Source organism: Schistocerca cancellata, chromosome 4, assembly GCF_023864275.1.
Source record: "Schistocerca cancellata isolate TAMUIC-IGC-003103 chromosome 4, iqSchCanc2.1, whole genome shotgun sequence".
NCBI lineage: Eukaryota > Metazoa > Arthropoda > Insecta > Orthoptera > Acrididae > Schistocerca > Schistocerca cancellata.
The window spans coordinates 872678862-872702887 of NC_064629.1; the positions used below are offsets into that span (position 1 = coordinate 872678862).

Consider the following 24026-nt stretch of genomic DNA (forward strand, 5'->3'; position numbering starts at 1 on the left):
AGGTGGGCGCAACAGACTATTTCGCAATCGGAGGAGAGAGTTGGTGGTTGAAATTACACGTGAACGAAACGAAAAACAGCTTTGTTTTAATGATTTCTATCCCAATTCCGTGGCACTCCCTCCCGTATTTCCGTATAATACAAACGAGCTCCCTTCCTTGAACTTTTCCGATGTCCTCCGTCAGCCCCAGTTAATTTGGTTCCCACACCACACAACAGTACTCTATAAGAGGGCGTAGAAGCATGGTGTAAGCAGCCTCTTTAGCACACCTGTTGCATTTTCTAATGGTTCTGCTAATAATACGCAGTTTTTTATTTGCTTTACCCACATTTTCTATGTGATATTTCCAATTTAAGTTATCGTAATTGTAAGCTCAAAGTATTTAAATGAAGTAGCAGCCTTTAGGTTCGTGTGATTTACCTTGTAACTGATACTTAGCAGATTTCTTTTAGTTCCGTACTCATGTGGATTTCATTGCCACTTTTCACTCGATACATATCTTGTCTAAATCATTTTTCAATTGGTTTTGATCATCTGATGACTACAATATAGTAAATGACAGCATCATTTACAACAATCTAAGAGGACCGTTCAGATCGTCTCCTTTGTCCTTTATGCATATCAGGAACAGTAGAGGGCCTATAACACTCCCTTGGGGAACCGGCAGGTATTACTTCCCTTTTTTTCGCTGACTTTCCGTCAGTTACTACAAACCGTATCCTTTCTGAGAGGAAACCACGAATCCAGTCACACAACTGAGACGATACTCCACAGGCGCGCAGTTTCATTATAAGACGCTTGTGAGAAATGATCTAAAAAGCCTTCTGGAAATCTAGAAGTATGGAATCAGTTTGATATCCCCTGTGATAATACTCACTCTTTCGTAATAATAAAAAGCTCGTCGTGATATTTACTGAATCCCTGCCGACTACTTGTCAATATAGTTTCTGAATCAATGCTGATTATTTGTCAATGAATCGTTTTCTTCGTGGTAATTCATAATGTTCGAACACAGCATATGTTCCAAAACTCTTATGTAATTCGACATTGGTGATATGGGTCGGTGATTCAGCGGAATACTCTTATTTCCTTTCTTGGGTATTAGTGTGACTTGTACAACTTTACAGCACGGAACTTCCGATTAGCGAGCGGTTATGGTTGCTAAGTATGGAGCTATTGTATCAGCATACTCTGAAGGGAACCTGATTGATATACAATCTGGACTGGAGTCCTTGCCTTCATTAAGTCATTTAAGTTGCTTCGATGTACCAAGGACATCTATATATAAGTTAGTCATGTTAGCAATGTTCTAGATTTGAGTTTTGGAATATTTACTTCGTCTTCTTTGTTGACGGAGTTTAGGAAAACCGTGTTTAGCAACCCTGTTTTAGTGGCACTGTCATCAGTGAAAACACCATTTTTATTGCACAGCTAAGGTATTGATTGCGTCTTGCCACTGATATACTTTACATATGAGCAGGATCTCTTTGAGCTTCCCTGCACACTTCGAGACAGATTTTCGTTGTGGAAATTATTATAAGCACCTCGCATTGAAGTTCGCTTTGAATCTCGGGCTTCTGTAAAACTCAGCCAATCTTGAGGATATTGCACCGTTTTAAATTTGGCGTTCTTTTTTCGTTGCTTCTACAACAGCGTTCTCGCCCTTTTTGTGTACCATGGAGGAACAGTACCATGACATATTAATTTATGTGGTATGTATATCTCACTTGCCGTCAACACTATTTCTTTAAATTTAAACCACATCTGGTCTATGCTAGCATAGATCGAATGGAGTGAAGATTGTCTTTTAGAAAGGAGTCAAGAGAATTTTTATCTGTTTTTCGTTTAAATAGTAGATGTACTTTGCGTTTATTTATCGTGGGTTTGGAAGTTACAGTATTGAATCTCGCTACAACAGCGTTGTGGGCACTAATCCCTGCATCCATCATGATACTCCCTATTAGCTCAGGATTATTTGTTGCTAATAGGTCAAGTCTGTTGCCGCAACCATTTATACTTCGAGTGGGCTCCTGAAACAACTGTTCAAAGTAATTATCTGAGGAAGCATTCAGTACAATTTCGGACGACGTTTTATGCCTTCCGCTGACTTTAAACATGTGTTTTTGCCAAAATAATCTAGGGTACATTGTAGTCACGTAAAGTCTTATGTTGCACTTTACGGACAGTTGACCTTGCAATTCGCGTGATGCACGATGAATTGAAATCAGTGGACTCTGCTGAATTGCAGCTTACACTCCCTCAACGGCTGCCTGAAATATAGGGAAACGTTCACATCGTGGAATTAACACTGCCTTTTTCTTTAAAGTTTTATGGTTGTTTGTGCCGGTGGTGCCCTTCCATTCTGGCGACGATAATTCAGCAGTACCATTGTCACAGATTTGAACTCTGCATTACAAATGACAGATCTCCTACTCTGCAGCCATTTTTATGCACTCAGAATCAAGTCCGCAACAAAGGACAAAGGAGAAAAAAAACTTTCACAGATGATAAAGATTTTAAAACAAATCACGTTTCTCTATCTGCAATAGTTTCCAAGAGTTGATTTCTTTAAATGTTTGCAGAACTTCATAGGCACCTTGAACTTTTAGACGTTTGACGTTAGTGGTTAATGCCAATGACTGATCGCTGATCTTGTAGTCAGACGAAATCAGGTCTTTTAGTTTACTTGCGCGTCTTATATTTATGTATGTTGAGAGTTACCTGACAGTTTTTGCATTAAGCGCTGATCATCTTCGAGTACTGCATCATTTGCTAGCAATTTTCTAAGGTCGTGACCTCCCAGTACATAACTATATTGTCTGCAAACAGCTTCAGAGACCAAGTCGTACATATTGTGAAATGTAACAGCCCTGTCACAGCTGTTTAAAATGCCTCCACATACTTTTGCTTCTGACGATGTCTCTCCAATAAGAACGACACACTGGATTGTGTTCTCATCAAATATATTATTCGCTGCCTTGTTTCGCTGGCGTGACAGTTGAATACAGTGAGTTTCAGGACCACCGTCGTTCCCCTGAGCTTCACTCACGGCTACTTTAAGAAAAATATGCATCCTATCTGTCTACACGATTGCCGACGTGCCCATATTGTGACGAGGAGAATATCGGTCATACTTTCTCTGGGTAAGTTGATCGACACGAGTCCACAAATAGTGTCTACTGCGAGACCAAGCGAAGCTGGTGGGTGTCTGCCTACTTTAAAAACATCGTCAACACCAGAGAAATCCATAGTAGTACATTAGTTCTTATTCGTCTGTTTAACCAACTCGGACTTCCGTCTTTAATGTAAAGTTGCTACCGAAGCGAACTCGAATAGATAACATCTGCATTATTCCCACAGTATCTTTGTATGATTTCATTGAAGTGCGTTATGCAATCACATATGAAATGTCAGGCATCAGAATCTAGAGAAAGATAGACATCAATAATTTAAAATATAGTTTACGCAGCATAATTAAATGTTATTTTTCCCCTGAAATTTTTGGGGTCGTGAGTAAATTTCTTTTGCCCCCAGACTATTTTTTCACTTCGTTCATTCTTTCTTTGCTTCAGCTGACACCTGTTTTCCCCGTACATTTTCCTTCCTCCTAGTTGTACTAAGATTTTCTCACGTACTATCTGAAGCACCTCGTAGCATGTACCACTGGATTTTAACACTTCATCGACGCTCTCACACTAATTCTCACACCTGTCACTCATCTGACCTCTTCTCTTAAAGTCCTCTATATCGTATTCACAATGTTCTAGATTTCTAGTTGCTGTGTATTGTGAAACGCAGGTCCAGCAAGAGCTCCGTGACGGAGGAGCGCATAAACAACATCCTAGCGTACCTAACGCACGAAGTGTGGGTATTCACGCTGCGCAGTCTCTACGAGAAGCACAAGCCGCTCTTCACCCTCATGTTGGCCATGAAGATAGACTGCCACAAGGGGATCATCTCGCACGACGAATTCAACGCCTTTATCAAAGGTCGCATCTCGTTCTAACACGTTAATAATGCTGATGGTGGGACGCACCGGGTACATTGTGGTTTCTTCCCACAGGTGGCGCCTCGCTTGACCTGAATGCTGTGGCGCCCAAGCCGTTCCGCTGGATCTTGGACATAACATGGCTGAACTTGGTGGAAATAAGCAATTTACCAGCTTTTTCTGACATCCTTAGTTTGGTAAGCAACTGCCTGTCCTTTACGTAAACGAAAAAGTTATGGGTTTGAATTCACTGCTAGTACAAGTGTGTAAAGATAAGTATTCAAATTGCATGCATTTAGCACTAATCAATAACAACTGATCTAGATGTATGGTTTATGTATCTAGATCTCACATAGCTGCTTTTAATTCTTGCCATCAAAATTTTACAATAATAGATAATCTCCATCGCAACACACCATCAAAACTATCATATTAATCAACTGTAATAGGTCAAAATCTCATAAAATAACGCCTAACACTGAGGAATAAAATTATGCACCGTTTCTGTGGATGGGCTAAGATGATCACAGTCCAAATCTACAGGTTCTATGCCACAATTAACTTAAGACTTTGAGAGCTTAAACGCAAATTTCATTCAATGAAAACAGCTCTCGCTGGACTGAATATCATTTTCATTCTTCTATCAGTGTGAAGAAGGTACTGAACAGAATCAGCTGCTCATTTGAAGAAGCGAATGAATACAATACATGTTACTAGCTGAGAGTATCAATGATCACACCACTTTTCACTATAAATTTTATTTTAGTCAATACTCACAAAATATTGTGGCTTTACCAATTTCGACTTTACTGTTACTATCAATAGACCTTCAAAGATAAGATACAATATGTATGTACACTCTCTGATGAAAAGTATCTGGACACCTATTAATGTAAGATGTGTCCATCTTCCACCTTTATGACAACTTGAACTCCGCTGCAGATACTTTCAATGAGGTGCCTAAATGACTGTGGAGGCAGTCCATTCTTCCTCAATAGCTGACGTCAGGGAAGGTATTGATGATGCGTGTGGGAGGTCTGGGGCAAAACTGACATTCTGACTCATCTCAAAGGTGTCCCATTGGGTCCAGTTTGGCACTCAGGGCAGGGCAGCTATTTGCTGTCTCACCGACCATGCTTATTTATTAACGCTAACGTTACGTAAAAGAACAAGTGAAGAAACACAGAAATTATGGTGGAACAATTCTAAATATGTACACTGTTTAATTTGTAATTGATTGGTGCAAACCACATCTTGGTTCGACATTTGGATCAATTTAAACGTTTAAATTGAATAAACGCATCAGAATTCTCTAGAGTGTGTGATGGCTAGTTCAACCATTGTAACGTAGGGGCTGCAAGCGCCTGGTGAAAATACAAGTCATCATTGGTAGAGCCAGAGCGAAGTATTTGTAGTGTTCTGGAGTCTTGGTGCAGGAATACTCCACAGAAAACAAAAAATAAGAAGCATTTTTCGGGGGCAGACACTCCTTAGCAAACAGTGATTGGACTCGTCTCCAGCTCAGAAGGGTGTCAAAGCAAATTGTACTCTATAACAAAATGTAGTCCACTTAGAAAAATACATTTTGCTGGATGTATACCATCCCAAAACTATTTCAAGCAGTGTTACTAGAGAGTTCGCATGGGAGTAACAAGGGTGTAGCATCATAATTTCAGAATGGCATACATTAGGAAAAGTGAAATGTCTGACACCACAGTCAGCTAAAATGTTATAAATGCAGAGCACAAGCGATACATATATTACTGTAATAATACATACAGCCTTAGACGTTGTCAGCTCTGATGAAGAAACTTTATGTCGTGTCGTTACGTTATTTCTCACTTTGCTCCTGGTAATAGGACGAGCCTTATTACCTTGCTGTGAACTTTCACAGAGTTATTTTAAATAGTCGCTGATAAGCTTTCAGTGCTGACTGTGGTTGTAATTTCTTTTTTTTTTTAGAATATTGTGTGCCTTAGTGTAAAGCGCATTCAGAATTATCCTGACGTTTCTTTTGCAACGTTCCGTGTGGTGGCAGTCTTATTGTGATATCGGAGGGAGTCACTAAAGAGGTAAATTTAAGGGTGTCTAGTATCAATGGGAATTAGCAGCTACAATATAAGCCCCGTAAAATCTGGTGCGTGGCTACAATATCTTTGTGCCTGTATTGTTTCTGTTGTACACTGAAGTAATCGGACGAAATAGAGCCTCGACAAAATAGTGTGATTTTACGAGAGTAGCATGTTATTTATTTCATGGTGTACGAATCACTTCACTTGTTTTTGTCATCTGCCTCCATTCCTTCAAAATCTAAGCATTATTTATCAATGGATGTAGAATTTTGACGTTGCAAAATTGTGCATAGTGATGCCGAAAAAAGATATTTGCTGTATAAGCAATGAGGATAATAAGTTTAAGTCTCCAACTAGTAGGGGTTTTTGAAAAATCCGCAATGAGTGAGCACAGGAGGCAATTGGCTCGTCCTATTAAAGTCAGAAAAGGAGAGTTACGACAGTTAATTCGCATTTAATATTGCTAATCGATCGGAAAATTGTTGACAGGGTGAGTCCGGCTGGAACTAGCAGCAGGAGGGAGGCGCTGCTGGCAGTAGGTGTTGCAGTTCTGTGAATACGCAGCAGGACAGCCTAAACCACCTACACACGCTGACCAAGCGTCAGCAAGCAATGAGTCATACAAGACATTGCAAGCTAAGTTCTCAACAAATTTTGCAGCTGCTGGGCACTCTTGTAAAACTTCAAAATAGAATGGCTGTTAGTAGGTGCCCTGGAAATTCTACGTCACAGGGTGACGCAGAGTATCATATTGAGATGGACAGAATTAAAATGGAAATTAGCAGTAGTGTACTTTTCAGTCCAGATATGCATTCTAATCTTGTACGCCATGACTATGGAACTGCTGGAGAATCCCCTAGTGTTGTTTCAATAGCTCAAGTTAAAATGGAACCAATTGTATTCGCGCCGAATGATACAGTACCAGGTGGTATTGATCATCCTTGTGTCATGACAGAATCACTAGAGGAGAAACTGTCTCCGATTATCACACTTGATGGACAAAATGTTTTGATGTTGTCATTAGTCGATACCGTAATTTCAAGTCCAGACTGAAAAAAAAACAATGAAAAGATAAGAACGGAAATCAGTAACGTAAATTCCAGTAAAAACCTGAGATTGGTAAGGTGCGAAGCCATGTTTCAAAAGAAATTCCTAACTTGAAATTGGACGTTAAAAAAGACAGGGAAAGCCAGTTCGCTGACTACCGAATGCATTTTGATGAGCACATTAATTTACGGTTCAAAACCATTACTTCAAGGATAGAGTCGGAATTCAGTGCCACGCAAAAGCTGTAAATCATGTGCAAAACAATCTGAGCGACAGTTAGAGAAATATTTGGAAGGGAATGAAAATGTTAATCGCACTTCCACTGAACAGACAGAGTTAAAGCAAGCCATGCACGAGGAGGCTGTGTGCAAAGAATTGTCTAACACACTGAGCCACCAAAGACACTGGTAAAGGCATGACTTTACAAATACAGACATATGTAAACAGGCAGAATACGGCGCTGCGGTCGGCAAAGTCTATGTAAGACAACAAGTGTCTGGTGCAGTTGTTAGATCGGTTACTGCTGCTCCAATGGCACGCTATCAAGATTTAAGTGAGTCTGAACGTGGTATTATAGTCGGCGCACGAGCTACGGGACACAGCATCTCCGAAATAACGATGAAGTGGGGATTTTCTCGTACGACCATTTTAAGAGTGTACCGTAAATATTAAGAATCCGGCAAAACATCAAATCTCCGACATCGCCGCGGCCGGAAAAAGATCCTGGCAAGTACGAGACCAACCACGACAGAAGAGAATCGTTCAAAGTGACAGAAGTGCAACCCTTTCGCAGATTGCTGCAGATTTCAGTGCTGGGCCATCAACAAGGGTCAGCGTGCGAACCGATCAACGAAACACTCGTGTATCCTTGATGACTGCACGACACTAAGCTTTACGTCCCGCCTGGGCTCTTTAACACCGACATTGGACTGTATGAGACTGGAAACATGTTACCTGGTCAGATGAGTGTCGTTTCAAATTGTTTCGAGCGGATGGACGTGTACGGGTATGGAGATAACCTCATGAATCCGAGGACCATGCATGTCAACGGGGGACTTTTCAAGCTGATGAGGCTCTGTAATGGTGTGGGGCGTGTGTAGTTGGAGTTATATGGGACCCCTGATACGTCTAGATACGACTCTGACCGGTGACACGTACGTAAGCATCCTGTCTGAACACCTGCATCCATTCTTGTCCATTGCGCATTCCGACGGACTTGGGAAATTCCAGCAGGACAATGCGACACCCCACAAGTCCAAAATTCCTACCGAGTGGTTCCATGAACACTCTTCTGGTTTAAACACTTCCGCTGCCACCAAACTCCCCAGGCATGAACATTATTGAGCGTATCTGGGATGTCTTGCAACCTGCTGTTCAGAAGAGATTCCACCCTCTCGTACTCTTATGGATTTATGGACAGCTCTGAAGGATTCATGGTGTCAGTTCCCTGCAGCACTACTTCAGACATTAGTCGAATGCATTCTACATCGTGTTTCTGCACTTCTGCGTGTTCGCGGGGGCCCTACACCATATTAGGCAGGTGTACCAATTTCTTTGACTCATCAACGTATAAGCCATATGATCATGTAAGATCAGTGTACGAATATTAGTAATCATGTAGCACAGACGAATTACATGCTGGTCGCTGAGCGAAAAGGACGTGAGTCATTTCAGAAGGAACAGCTCGCACGCAATAATATTGTTGATGAGAAATTGTCAAAACTGACCAAGAAATTATAATGTTGTCTAAAACTGTAGCGTAACATTCACCTGTTACCTCATTGGATGCTGCCTTTATAAGTAGCCATAACTTTAATTATTTTAATCTGCAGAGTAATGTGCACCCGAAGTAGTTCATACAAGAATTTATGGATGTGCTACCGGCATTTTGATCAGTGAAGGAGCAAATTTCTTTTGCAGTGGGAAATTTGAAAGAGAATGCAGTTCGCTGAGTGAACGAAATTTCAAATAAATATACAAATTTAAAAAGAGTTAATTTCTGAAGGAGTGTTGGTTTTCATAAGTTCAGACGAAATTGTTGGTTGATTTCTGGAGGCGATGAAGATACCGGTCAAATCACAGAACAATGAACGGCTTTTATGAGCACTGGTGGAAATGGCTTACTATGTTGATGCGGAATTACTCCAGAGTTGGTGGGGCGGCTACTAAGTGTGTGTTGTTGTTCCAAATTTCTTGGGAGTTGACTACAGTGCTGGGAGACAATCACAAAAATTACATAAAGTTACTGGCAAAGGCGGAACGTTTACATGACCATGATGGTTGAAATAACAAAACAAACCAAGACAAGATGTCCGTAGGCTGGTGTTTATGATATGTGGCTAAGGGGGCTGGTGAAAGTAACTTAATACAGAATTTAAAGGAAGCCATTGCTAGGGTGCAAAACATGGCATTCTCCCACACACCCCACACACCGTTAAACTAAATATTTGTCAGCACGGGATGGACTAGAGACAAGGGGTGTGAGGTCCCAAACTTTATGGTAAATCTGGCAGTAGGAAACACCACCGGAAAATAGTAGTGTCTTTAGTAAAAGCAAAGGACAAATATGTAGGTGCTTTGGAAGTTCAGTACGCGGAAGAACTGCATGGAAGCAAGAGATAAGATCAATTTATGAACCAAGGCTTAAAGCAGAGAGAGAAGGATATTCTGATAAGACAAGCAATAATCTGGTTGAGCAGCAAAAATAGATCAGGGAAGAGTTAGCGGCTAGAATCAATAGGATGAATATGTTGTCAGAGAAACAAAAAAGAAGCATTAGAGGAATAATGTGGTATTCTCTGGTCCTCCAGGAGTCATGAAAGACTTTGCGTGTAGGTTACTATACAGTTCCATCAAAAGTTTGCAGCAAAAATCTGTCCAGTGGCATTTGCAGAAAGGGAAGCGATACAGAAAGAGCTGAACCGCTTATGCCACACCTTTTGTTATCAGAGAAACACAGCCTGGGAGAACTTTATTCTGCCTTTCAAGACATCAGTAACAACCTTTGGCATGTGGCCACTGGTTTTGTGCCATCTCAATTAATATTTGGTAGAAAGTCTATGAATATCATTGGTGAGGAAGTCACTTTCCAGGAAGGCAAGTACTAACTCGGGATGAGATACAGAAATTGGGAAAGGTGCGAAATCGCAAAAAGCGAAGGAGGTAAAGAAAGGCTTGATTGCAAGGATGGCTTACCATATTCCAAACTGGAGACTTGGTGCTAGTAAAAACAAAGAATCGATTGAGGCGTCCCAGGAAATTAAGGATTAGTTGTTAGTTGACCATGGTCCTTACCTAGCAGAAAGTTCTCAGCATACCAGAGCCTAGCATTTAGTGTACCCCACATCCAAAAGATTTATGGGTTAAAAAATGTGCTAGATTTAAAGAGGAATATTCAGAAAGGGAGAAAAAGTGTAGGAGATTTCTTTGTCTTTGGAAAGCTTCACAATTGGGTGACTGCATGCACTCGAGCTTTGTAGAGCAACTCTACTTTCCCTTGTAATACTCCCTTCCTTATTATATTAATTTCCTTTTATAGGGTTTCTGGATATTTCATTTCTGAATCTTGTCTTTGGAGGTATAGTTACTTAGTTAGTTTCATGTTCTATGGACTGTTGATGTGGAATGAGTCAGCTTATATTCAAATAAAAAATTAATTTTCAAATATGCCTACATGCTGAACGTTTACAAGGGTTCTCTTTGTGTACTCAGATGTGAGTTAGTAATTGCTACCCACCACCTGTGTCAAGGACAAACTGTTTCAGTTTGTTTTCAAATTTCACTTTGTTGTCTATTGGACAATTTATATCACCGGGTAAGTGATCAAAATATTTTCTTGCGGTAATGTGATAAACACAAACTTAATGTGGAGAAAAGACCGTCATCATTGTTCCTTTTGAACTACAGTGGATTATTTAGAACAAACTTAATGAGGGAATAAGTGTACTGTGAAGCATGTGTTAGAATGTCCAACTGCTTAAACAGATGTTTCACTAGATGATCATTGTGTGAGCACAGCATATTATTCATAAAGCACATTTTTCAGCAATGAAGACTTCCTTTCTTAAAGACGATTCACCACAGAACATTATTCCATGTGACACTACTGAATGACAATATGCTTAATATGTCAGCTTACTGATTTGTCTCTCCCCATGATTTGCAATGATTTGAAGCACACGTACACCACTTGGGGGTGTAGTCAGGATTGGAAAATGGTGTGGGCCTGTAATTAACATACAGAAATCACTGGGATTACATGGTGAGAATTGCCCTAGAGCCCTCTCAGAGGAGAAGAGAAAATGCTGAGCTAATGAAACTAAGCCATTTGGCGTCTGCTGTAGTCGGCTGCTCTGAAAAGAAGAGAGATGTTACTTGGTCGTCGCTCCAAAACGCTCAGGCGGTCCAGAGGCGTGATTTGATTGTCAGAGCGGCTTTGCTGATGACAGGTAGGCCTACTCTCGCGTCAATCGGTCAATTATTATTGTATCAGTGGAAATGAGATAGGCGAAAAAATGGTTTCTTTGTAAAATTAAAATAATATAAAATTTATTGCGTTTTATCTGCTCAAGGTATCTGCATTTTGTGAATATGGGTACCACCGAAAGTAATAGGTGCCAAAAACAAGTGCCAGAAGGTCCTTTTCTGTGGTGCTTGTAGTTTGGCTCAGCTCGATCCAGCTGGTGTGATGCGTAACCAGGTGGATTTTCTTTATCGTTTTTAAATCAGAATGCAGCAGACAGTGATGTTGCTAGCATCACACGTCAAAATAAAAGGTAGTGCAAAATCGGGATAAGCCAAAACATGTGAACTTGTAAAAATTTCTTTCAGTTTTGACATAGTACTCTCGCGGTCCACTGTTATGAGAGTTTTCATAGTGACTGCAAAGTTCTCCGTGAAACATCGACAATAGCTTATTAACCAGAGAAATGTTTGCAATTCTTTAACGTTCTTTGTCGCTGGAAAATCGTTCTCTGCATCTTTTAATCATGGGCGTGGTCTTATACCATCTGCCGCAATTATGTGGCATAGATAGTGCATTTGTGATTTCAAAAATCTAATTTCAAACTTAAATTTGCATCACTAACACGTGTTTGTACGTTTTACAGTCGCTCTGCATGTTTTCTTATCATACTTGGAAAGACAGTTATGTCATCCTGGTAAACTAGGCATATGATCAGCATAAAACATCGTAAAGGTAAAACAGCAAGACTTTGAAATGTGGCAGTGGCGGTTTGGAGGCCAAATGGCACCTTTAGTTATTCGTAATGCCCAGAGGGCCAAAGAAAGCTGTCTTTTCCAAATCTTTCGTAGCTACAGGAATTTGATAATAGTCAGAGCACATACGTAAGATTTTGAGGAATTCGCATTTGCCAAGGTGTCCAAAGCGTAACCAGTCCTAAGATGGGGACAACTATCAAGCCTTTTCTCCGTTACTGGTTCTCTAAGAGACTACCATGAAGTGATCTGCACAACCTCTCTCCAAGTGATGTGGCACAGTAGTCAACGTACTGGATTCGTATTCCGGAGGTGTCGCATCAAATTCTCGTCCAGCGATATTTTAGTTTTACGTTTTCTTTTTCACTTCGTCTCTTACGACGAACACCACTAGGGTTCTTTCCCTCTCTGTGCTTTCCAATAGCAACTTGCGCTCGTCTTTAAAGGGCCTCCTAGTTGACTGAAAGTTAAACACAAATCTTCCGCCCTTCCTCAAACATTTCTCCACGGAATCTCAGAAAGACACTGCACACCAACCATCCACTGGAATATCCTAAATCGGATCTTCGTCGGCCACTTGAAGAACTGTGTAGCAATGAAAAATCTCGTACAGTATTCGTTAATACAAAATTTATCGTACATAACAGGATATTTGTAACGTGCACGTAATCATCTGTGCCAATAAATCAGTAAAAGAAACTGATTACAGTACTTTGAAAATAAAGAAGCAGTTCTCTCCAGTATTTCCTCATCGCCTTACTACACTCCTGGAAATTGAAATAAGAACACCGTGAATTCATTGTCCCAGGAAGGGGAAACTTTATTGACACGTTCCTGGGGTCAGATACATCACATGATCACACTGACAGAACCACAGGCACATAGACACAGGCAACAGAGCATGCACAATGTCGGCACTAGTACAGTGTATATCCACCTTTCGCAGCAATGCAGGCTGCTATTCTCCCATGGAGACGATCCTAGAGATGCTGGATGTAGTCCTGTGGAACGGCTTGCCATGCCATTTCCACCTGGCGCCTCAGTTGGACCAGCGTTCGTGCTGGACGTGCAGACCGCGTGAGACGACGCTTCATCCAGTCCCAAACATGCTCAATGGGGGACAGATCCGGAGATCTTGCTGGCCAGGGTAGTTGACTTACACCTTCTAGAGCACGTTGGGTGGCACGGGATACATGCATTGTCCTGTTGGAACAGCAAGTTCCCTTGCCGGTCTAGGAATGGTAGAACGATGGGTTCGATGACGGTTTGGATATACCGTGCACTATTCAGTGTCCCCTCGACGATCACAAGTGGTGTACGGCCAGTGTAGGAGATCGCTTCCCACACCATGATGCCGGGTGTTGGCCCTGTGTGCCTCGGTCGTATGCAGTCCTGATTGTGGCGCTCACCTGCACGGCGCCAAACACGCATACGACCATCATTGGCACCAAGGTAGAAGCGACTCTCATCGCTGAAGACGACACGTCTCCATTCGTCCCTCCATTCACGCCTGTCGCGACACCACTGGAGGCGGGCTGCACGATGTTGGGGCGTGAGCGGAAGACGGCCTAACGGTGTGCGGGACCGTAGCCCAGCTTCATGGAGACGGTTGCGAATGATCCTCGCCGATACCCCAGGAGCAACAGTGTCCCTAATTTGCTGGGAAGTGGCGGTGCGGTCCCCTACGGCACTGCGTAGGATCCTACGGTCTTGGCGTGCATCCGTGCGTCGCTGCGGTCCGGTCCCAGGTCGACGGGCACGTGCACCTTCCGCCGACCACTGGCGACAACATCGATGTACTGTGGAGACCTCACGCCCCACGTGTTGAGCAATTCGGCGGTACGTCCACCCGGCCTCCCGCGTGCCCACTATACGCCCTCGCTCAAAGTCCGTCAGCTGCACATACGGTTCACGTCCACGCTGTCGCGGCATGCTACCAGTGTTAAAGACTGCGATGGAGCTCCGTATGCCACGGCAAACTGGCTGACACTGACGGCGGCGGTGCACAAATGCTGCGCAGCTAGCGCCATTCGACGGCCAACACCGCGGTTCCTGGTGTGTCCGCTGTGCCGTGCGTGTGATCATTGCTTGTACAGCCCTCTCGCAGTGTCCGGAGCAAGTATGGTGGGTCTGACACACCGGTGTCAATGTGTTCTTTTTTCCATTTCCAGGAGTGTATTTCAGAATACATGGTATTCTTAATATGTTGTCACTTTGGGCCATCCATTTGTAATAGGAATAAATATACCAAATATTGCTACTAAGTCCGAGAATGATATTTCTAGTACTGAATTACAGAGTCGTTTTTCTGTTTACAGATAGAAGAAAACGAACGTGAATGGCGTGTGTGGTACGAGAAAGAGAAGCCAGAGGAGGAGGATATACCCTGCGGCTACCAACGAAGTCTGGACGTCTTCCGGAAGCTCCTGCTAATACGCTCCTGGAGCCCAGATCGCACGCTCTCTCAGGCTCGCAAATACGTCATGGGCAAGTATTTTCCATCTTATATAACTTTTTATGTAATTATGTGTATAACTTCCTGACACAGTGAAACCATCTGCGAGACTGGGATACAATCCCAGACAGTTGTCTTTCCGTGGTAGTTACCTTAACGTCGTGTCACCACCTGCCTTGCGTATTCATATCTCCAACATACTTTTCAGACTCCGCAGAGATTCTTCTGCATACCTTCCTTGGGTGACTAGCGCCCGTGGGAAAAGGTCATGTCCTGTAAGTTGTGTCCTGAATGAATTTCTCACTCTGCAGTGGCGTGTACACTACTCTGAAACTATTTGCTAGACTAAAATTGTGGGCAGATTTGGAACTACGTTGCAGAACATTACCCTTCGCTGACAATGCTCTCACCAATGGTGCTATCCAAGCATACGCTATCGATGACTAAAGCATCTGTTATGTGCATCTGTTGTGTTTTTTAAACTTATGGGAAAATGCTATGTACTTATTTCACCAACCTAATACAAGCATTTCATAGACATCTTAACAATTTGCCTTCGCTATCTGGCATGAATTGAAACACGCTTTTGGTAGATAAAATGTTAGTACATTTTACTTCACGCGATAATTTGCGTAGTAAGACATCAAGGAACTATTAGATTCTTGAGTTTCTCCCGGCGTATTTGATAATCAAAATATCCACGGGAATACTGCCGGTCTACAGTGTCCAACGGGCACAGTATTTCGGCGATCATACATGTCGCCATCATCAGGTGAACTGACGGACTGAGCTCCTGTGAACGTGCCGGCACGGAGATCCGTACGCTATGGCTGCTCAGGGGGAACTGGGTTCGGTCGCGGCGGTGGCCGATTTAAATACCCTCCGGCCGCGGAGGGTATTCCCTCTGAGCAGCCATAGCGTACGGATCTCCGTGCCGGCACGTTCACAGGAGCTCAGTCCGTCAGTTCACCTGATGGCGACATGTATGATCGCCGAAATATTGTGCCCGTTGGACACTGTAGACCGGCAGTACACCCGTGGATATTTTGATTAAGGAACTATTAGTTTAGGTAATCCAAAATAAATCTGTTAAGTCTGTAATGACCAAGTGAAGACCGTGTTAAGAGAAACAGGGTCTGCACGAAACAAAAGGGACAATGAGGAGTTGGCAATGTTTCGGAGTCTTAAGAATAACTTACAGAGAGAGGGGGGAGGGGGGGGGGGGAGAGTCAGGAGCAGAGTGGAGTAAGAAGTACTTGATATGATCTAAAACTACTTAAAATACAGCTGGTGAAGTAATTCGGAAAAGAACAGTTTCTAAGAGGTTATGGGACATTTGAAGGATCGCATTGCTTATCAGCACCCGCCTGGATAGCGCCGCTTCCGGGACGTAGAGAAATGCCGGGCCCGGATAGAATCCGCCCGGTGGATTAAAGACGACGGTCAGTTTTCCATCAGCCGGGTTGATACCCAAGTCTCGCACAATTTAAACAACCCGCAAATACACTCCTGGAAATGGAAAAAAGAACACATTGACACCGGTGTGTCAGACCCACCATACTTGCTCCGGACACTGCGAGAGGGCTGTACAAGCAATGATCACACGCACGGCACAGCGGACACACCAGGAACCGCGGTGTTGGCCGTCGAATGGCGCTAGATGCGCAGCATTTGTGCACCGCCGCCGTCAGTGTCAGCCAGTTTGCCGTGGCATACGGAGCTCCATCGCAGTCTTTAACACTGGTAGCATGCCGCGACAGCGTGGACGTGAACCGTATGTGCAGTTGACGGACTTTGAGCGAGGGCGTATAGTGGGCATGCGGGAGGCCGGGTGGACGTACCGCCGAATTGCTCAACACGTGGGGCGTGAGGTCTCCACAGTACATCGATGTTGTCGCCAGTGGTCGGCGGAAGGTGCACGTGCCCGTCGACCTGGGACCGGACCGCAGCGACGCACGGATGCACGCCAAGACCGTAGGATCCTACGCAGTGCCGTAGGGGACCGCACCGCCACTTCCCAGCAAATTAGGGACACTGTTGCTCCTGGGGTATCGGCGAGGACCATTCGCAACCGTCTCCATGAAGCTGGGCTACGGTCCCGCACACCGTTAGGCCGTCTTCCGCTCACGCCCCAACATCGTGCAGCCCGCCTCCAGTGGTGTCGCGACAGGCGTGAATGGAGGGACGAATGGAGACGTGTCGTCTTCAGCGATGAGAGTCGCTTCTGCCTTGGTGCCAATGATGGTCGTATGCGTGTTTGGCGCCGTGCAGGTGAGCGCCACAATCAGGACTGCATACGACCGAGGCACACAGGGCCAACACCCGGCATCATGGTGTGGGGAGCGATCTCCTACACTGGCCGTACAGCACTGGTGATCGTCGAGGGGACACTGAATAGTGCACGGTACATCCAAACCGTCATCGAACCCATCGTTCTACCATTCCTAGACCGGCAAGGGAACTTGCTGTTCCAACAGGACAATGCATGTATCCCGTGCCACCCAACGTGCTCTAGAAGGTGTAAGTCAACTACCCTGGCCAGCAAGATCTCCGGATCTGTCCCCCATTGAGCATGTTTGGGACCGGATGAAGCGTCGTCTCACGCGGTCTGCACGTCCAGCACGAACGCTGGTCCAACTGAGGCGCCAGGTGGAAATGGCATGGCAAGCCGTTCCACAGGACTACATCCAGCATCTCTAGGATCGTCTCCATGGGAGAATAGCAGCCTGCATTGCTGCGAAAGGTGGATATACACTGTACTAGTGCCGACATTGTGCATGCTCTGTTGCCTGTGTCTATGTGCCTGTGGTTCTGTCAGTGTGATCATGTGATGTATCTGACCCCAGGAATGTGTCAATAAAGTTTCCCCTTCCTGGGACAATGAATTCACGGTGTTCTTATTTCAATTTCCAGGAATGTATTTAGAAAACTTCCGCCCACTTTCACACGAATAACACTACATACAGACAGCTGGGATGCACATAGTCCATCCCGAGGGGGTAACGGGATGGTGACATGGAGGACATCCGGCCACCAGTTAAATTAACTACGGCAAATCCTTTAACAACCTTGCTGACACTGCGGGGATGCTGGACACACGCACAACAGAAAGAAGACAACGACTTTGCTAGTCAGTGTGGTACACTGATGGTTTTTGTGCTGTGCAGAGTCGCTGGGGCCGGAGTACGGGGAGGCGAGCATCCTGGACCTGGAGCTGACGTGGTCCGAGTCGGAGCCGCGGACGCCGCTCGTCTGCATCCTCTCCATAGGCTCGGATCCGTCGCCGCAGATCACCAGCCTCGCCAGAGCCAAGGAGATACGTCAGTACCTGCTTAGCGCTCTTTCTTACTACTGATGGGCGTGTAATTTCCAGCGCAAAAACGTAGCCATAAGACACAGACCTGATTTTAATCCACTATCCCAAGTGAGAGAGCTTTTGACAATGTTGACTGGAATACTCTCTATCAAATTCTAAAGGTGGCAGGGGTTAAATACAGGGAGCGAAAGGCTATTTACAATTTGTACAGAAACCAGATGGCAGATATAAGAGTTGAGGGACATGAAAGGGAAGCAGTGGTTGGGAAGGGAGTAAGACACGGTTGTAGCCTCTCCTCAGTGTTATTCAATCTGTATATTGAGCAAGCAGTAAAGGAAACAAAAGAAAAATTCGGAGTAGGTATTAAAATCCATGGAGAAGAAATAAAAAGTTTGAGGTTTGCCGATGACATTGTAATTCTGTCAGAGACAGCAAACGACTTCGAAGAGCAGTTGAATGGAATGGACAGTGTCTTGAAAGGAGGATATAAAATGAACATCAACAAAAGCAAAACGAGGATAATGGAATGTAGTCGAATTAAGTCGGGTGATGTTGAGGGAATTGGATTAGGAAATGAGACACTTAAAGTAATAAAGGAGTTTTGCTATTTGGGGAGCAAAATAACTGATGATGGTCGAAGTGGAGAGGATATAAAATGTAGACTGGCAATGGCAAGGAAAGCGTTTCTGAAGAAGAGGAATTTGTTAACATCGAGTATAGATCTAAGTGTCAGGAAGTCGTTTCTGAAAGTATTTGTATGGAGTGTAGCCATGTATGGAAGTGAAACATGGACGATAAATAGTTTGGACAAGAAGAGAATAGAAGCTTTCGAAATGTGGTGCTGAAGAAGAATGCTGAAGATTAGATGGGTAGATCACATAACTAATGAGGAAGTATTGAATAGGATTGGGGAGAAGAGAAGTTTGTGGCACAGCTTGACCAGAAGAAGGGATCGGTTGGTAGGACATGTTCTGAGGCATCAAGGGATCACCAATTTAGTATTGGAGGGCAGCGTGGAGGGTAATAATCGTAGACGGAGACCAAGAGATGAATACACTAAGCAGATTCAGAAGGATGTAGGTTGCAGTAGGTACTGGGAGATGAAGAAGCTTGCACAGGATAGAGTAGCATGGAGAGCTGCATCAAACCAGTCTCAGGACTGAAGACCACAACAACAACAACAACAACAACAATCCCAAGTGAACGTTATGGTATTTGAAATACGAGGATATTTGCAATTATTTGTCTATTTGATAAATTAAAACTAAATGTTGTGAATATGTCATCTTATTAATCAACTGTTCGACAAAAGCTGCTTTATGGGAGTCTTGTATTTCACTGGACTAGTTTCGGGCGTTGACCATCATCTGAAGTATCTGTATTACACAATAGATACATACACTACTGGCCATTAAAATTGCTACACCACGAAGATGACGTGCTACAGACGCGAAAGTTAACCGACAGGAAGAAGATGCTGTGACATGCAAATGATTAGCTTTTCAGAGCATTCACACAAGGTTGGCGCCGGTGGCGACACCTACAACGTGCTGACATGAGGAAAGTTTCCCACCGATTTCTCATACACAAACAGCAGTTGACCGGCGTTGTCTGGTGAAACGTTGTTGTGATACCTCGTGGAAGGAGGAGAAATGCGTACCATCAAGTTTCCGACTTTGATAAAGGTCGGATTGTAGCCTATAACTAACCTCATGAATCCAAGGACTGTTCAAGCAGGTGTAGGTTCTGTAATGGTGTGGGCCGTGTGCAGTTGGAGTGATATGGGACCCCTCATACGTCTAGATACGACTCTGACAGGTGTCACGTACGTAAGCATCCTGTCTGATCACCTGCATCCATTCATGTCCATTGTCTATTCCGACGGACTCTGGCAATTCCAGCAGGACAATGCGACATCTCCCACGTTCAGAATTGCTACAGAGTGGCTCCAGGAACACTCTTCCTCTGTCTATTTGATAAATTAAAACTAAATGTTGTGAATATGTCATCTTATTAATCAACTGTTCGACAAAAGCTGCTTTATGGGAGTCTTGTATTTCACTGGACTAGTTTCGGGCGTTGACCATCATCAGAAGTTTCTGTATTACACAGAAGATACATATTTCTTACACATTGATCGCCAAGGAAACTGGTATAGGCATGCATATTCAAATACAGACATACGTAAGCAGGCAGAATTCGGCTCTGTGTTCAGCAACGTGTATATAAGACAACAAGTGTCTGGCGCAGTTGTAAGATCGGTTACTGCTGCTATAATGGCAGGCTATCAAGATTTAAGTGAGTTTGAACGTCCTATTATACGTAGTTTGGGCACGAGCGATGGGACACAAAATCTCCGAGATAGCGATTAATTGGGGATTTTCCCGTACGATCATTTGACGAGTGTGCCGTGGATATCAGGCATCCGGTAAAACATCAAATCTCCGACGTCGCTGCGGCAGAAAAAACATCCTGCAAGAACGGGACCAACCACGACTGAAGAGAATCGTTCAACGTCACAGAAGTACAACCCTTCGCACATTGCTGCAGATTTCAATGCTGGACCAGCAGCAAGTGTCAGTGTGCGAACCATTCAGCGAAACATCATCGATATGGGCTTTTGGAGCCAAGAGCTCACTCGTGTACCCTTGATGACTGCACGACACAAAGCTTTTCGCACCGCCTGTGCCCGTCAACACCGACATTGGACTGTAGGTGACTGGAACCATGTTGCCTGGTCAGACGAGTCTCGTTTCAAATTGTTTCGAGCGGATGGACGTGTACGGGTATGGAGACAACCTCATGAATCCAAGGACTGTTCAAGCTAGTGTAGGTTCTGTAATGGTGTGGGGCGTGTGTAGTTGGAGTGATATGGGACTTCTGATACGTCTAGATACGACTCTGATAGGTGACACGTACGTAAGCATCCTGTCTGATCACCTGCATCCATTCATGTCCATTGTGTATTCCGACGGACTCTGGCAATTCCAGCAGGACAATGCGACACCTCACACGTTCAGAATTGCTACAGAGTGGCTCTAGGAACACTCTTCCTCTGGCTACCATACTCCCCAGACATGAACATTATTGAGTATATCTGGGATGTCTTGCAACGAGCTGTTCAGAAGAGATCTCCACCCCCTCGTACTCTTACAGATTTATGGACAGCCCTGCAGGATTCATGGTGTCAATTCCCTCCAGCACTACTACAGACATTAGTCGAGTGCATGCCATGTCATGTTGCGGCACTTCTGCGTGCTCGTGGTGGCTCTACACATACACTCCTGGAAATGGAAAAAAGAACACATTGACACCGGTGTGTCAGACCCACCATACTTGCTCCGGACACTGCGAGAGGGCTGTACAAGCAATGATCACACGCACGGCACAGCGGACACACCAGGAACCGCGGTGTTGGCCGTCGAATGGCGCTAGCTGCGCAGCATTTGTGCACCGCCGCCGTCAGTGTCAGCCAGTTTGCCGTGGCATACGGAGCTCCATCGCAGTCTTTAACACTGGTAGCATGCCGCGACAGCGTGGACGTGAACCGTATGTGCAGTTGACGGACTTTGAGCGAGGGCGTATAGTGGGCATGCGGGAGGCCGGGTGGACGTACCGCCGAATTGCTCAACACGTGGGGCGTGAGGTCTCCACAGTACATCGATGTTGTCGCCAGTGGTCGGCGGAAGGTGCACGTGCCCGTCGACCTGGGACCGGACCGCAGCGACGCACGGATGCACGCCAAGACCGTAGGATCCTACGCAGTGCCGTAGGGGACCGCACCGCCACTTCCCAGCAAATTAGGGACACTGTTGCTCCTGGGGTATCGGCGAGGACCATTCGCAACCGTCTCCATGAAGCTGGGCTACGGTCCCGCACACCGTTAGGCCGTCTTCCGCTCACGCCCCAACATCGTGCAGCCCGCCTCCAGTGGTGTCGCGACAGGCGTGAATGGAGGGACGAATGGAGACGTGTCGTCTTCAGCGATGAGAGTCGCTTCTGCCTTGGTGCCAATGATGGTCGTATGCGTGTTTGGCGCCGTGCAGGTGAGCGCCACAATCAGGACTGCATACGACCGAGGCACACAGGGCCAACACCCGGCATCATGGTGTGGGGAGCGATCTCCTACACTGGCCGAACACCACTGGTGATCGTCGAGGGGACACTGAATAGTGCACGGTACATCCAAACCGTCATCGAACCCATCGTTCTACCATTCCTAGACCGGCAAGGGAACTTGCTGTTCCAACAGGACAATGCACGTCCGCATGTATCCCGTGCCACCCAACGTGCTCTAGAAGGTGTAAGTCAACTACCCTGGCCAGCAAGATCTCCCGATCTGTCCCCCATTGAGCATGTTTGGGACTGGATGAAGCGTCGTCTCACGCGGTCTGCACGTCCAGCACGAACGCTGGTCTAACTGAGGCGCCAGGTGGAAATGGCATGGCAAGCCGTTCCACAGGACTACATCCAGCATCTCTAGGATCGTCTCCATGGGAGAATAGCAGCCTGCATTGCTGCGAAAGGTGGATATACACTGTACTAGTGCCGACATTGTGCATGCTCTGTTGCCTGTGTCTATATGCCTGTGGTTCTGTCAGTGTGATCATGTGATGTATCTGACCCCAGGAATGTGTCAATAAAGTTTCCCCTTCCTGGGACAATGAATTCACGGTGTTCTTATTTCAATTTCCAGGAGTGTATTAGGCAAGTGTACCAGTTTCTTTGGCTCTTCAGTGTAAATCCTACGTTCAGAAGGTACTACATTGTTTCTGTCTCCAATACCCGTCATTTTAGCAGCTTTCTCTCTAACATGTTTAGGCCTGGAGTGAGTGGCTGCTCTCTTGTATTACTAATGCTTTTTCGACTTCATGTAATAATATTCTTCGTGAAATCTTCTCACTGTTGTTACTTGCATATATGACAAAGGCGTTAATGCCAGCTATGTCAATCATTCGAAAAAAAAACAGGGCAAGTGGGCAGCGTCTGGTTTTCCTTGAGTTTGAATAAGTAGTACATACGCTCCTATGAATCTATGGTACTATCCTTTCTGAATCCAACAAAGCTGCTTCTTAGTTCACGACCACTCATGCAAACAAACTCTGGAGGTTACTCTCTCTTATTCATTCTAAGATTTTCTACTGCTCTCGATTTCTTCTTCAGGAGTTCTTCAGCCAGTAAGATGGAACGAAACCAGTTGCCTAGTATGACATTTCGTCCTGTCCATTCGAGAAGTCGTACAAGTATATTTACCATCTCCTTAGATGCGTCTGAGAATGCAGAGGGATCCTCTGGTTGTTTACCATCCCCAAAGTATACCATGTTCTTGTATCGTACAAGGTGAAAATCTTTAATCCATACTTTGCTGGCTTGCTTGGTATGTGCTGACGAAAACAGCATTTGCTACTTCATGCAACCAGTAGCTCATCGCCGTCGTAGATTCTGACACAGTATAATTATTGTCACAGTTCGACAGAAATAACTCAAACACTTCTCTGAATCCAGCTAGGCAATAAAGCTCTTTACGCTGTGGTCTGTTTCGAATATCATCGAATCTCAAACAGCAGAACAAGAAACTAAACCGGCGCCAACTCACTGTTGCGTGAAATATTGCAATTTCGAAACCGTTTCTGTCCTATAATTCTTTCCGTTTCTGGGTTCTGCTCGATAACGCCTTGCCAGTATCAACAGTCCAAGAAGGGATTTGATTTCCTCCTCATCAGTTGATTTGACATCAATGTCTCTTGTGAAATTTGATGCTGTGTGCTTTATGTAAATGATTGCGCGATGTAATCGTTCTAATGATTACGTAATTTGTGAATATCAGGAAAGAGACAGTAGCAGTTTTTTCATCTTTTGAGACAGCTTTCGCACCAGGGAGGTGAATTAAAAGTTCTACACTTCAAGTACTAACTTTGAACTACGACAGTT

The 24026-nt window shown here is 44.5% G+C and overlaps 1 protein-coding gene across 1 annotated transcript in view; it reads left to right on the top strand.

Moving 5' to 3' along the window:
* The window catches only part of LOC126184483 (dynein axonemal heavy chain 5), a 976026-nt gene that overhangs the window by 851875 nt on the left and 100125 nt on the right, over positions 1-24026 (top strand). The window contains exons 63-66 of the mRNA XM_049926874.1: positions 3799-3989; positions 4064-4185; positions 14643-14811; positions 17947-18099. Of these exons, the coding sequence (XP_049782831.1) occupies positions 3799-3989; positions 4064-4185; positions 14643-14811; positions 17947-18099 (635 nt within the window). The remainder of the gene's footprint in view (positions 1-3798; positions 3990-4063; positions 4186-14642; positions 14812-17946; positions 18100-24026) is intronic.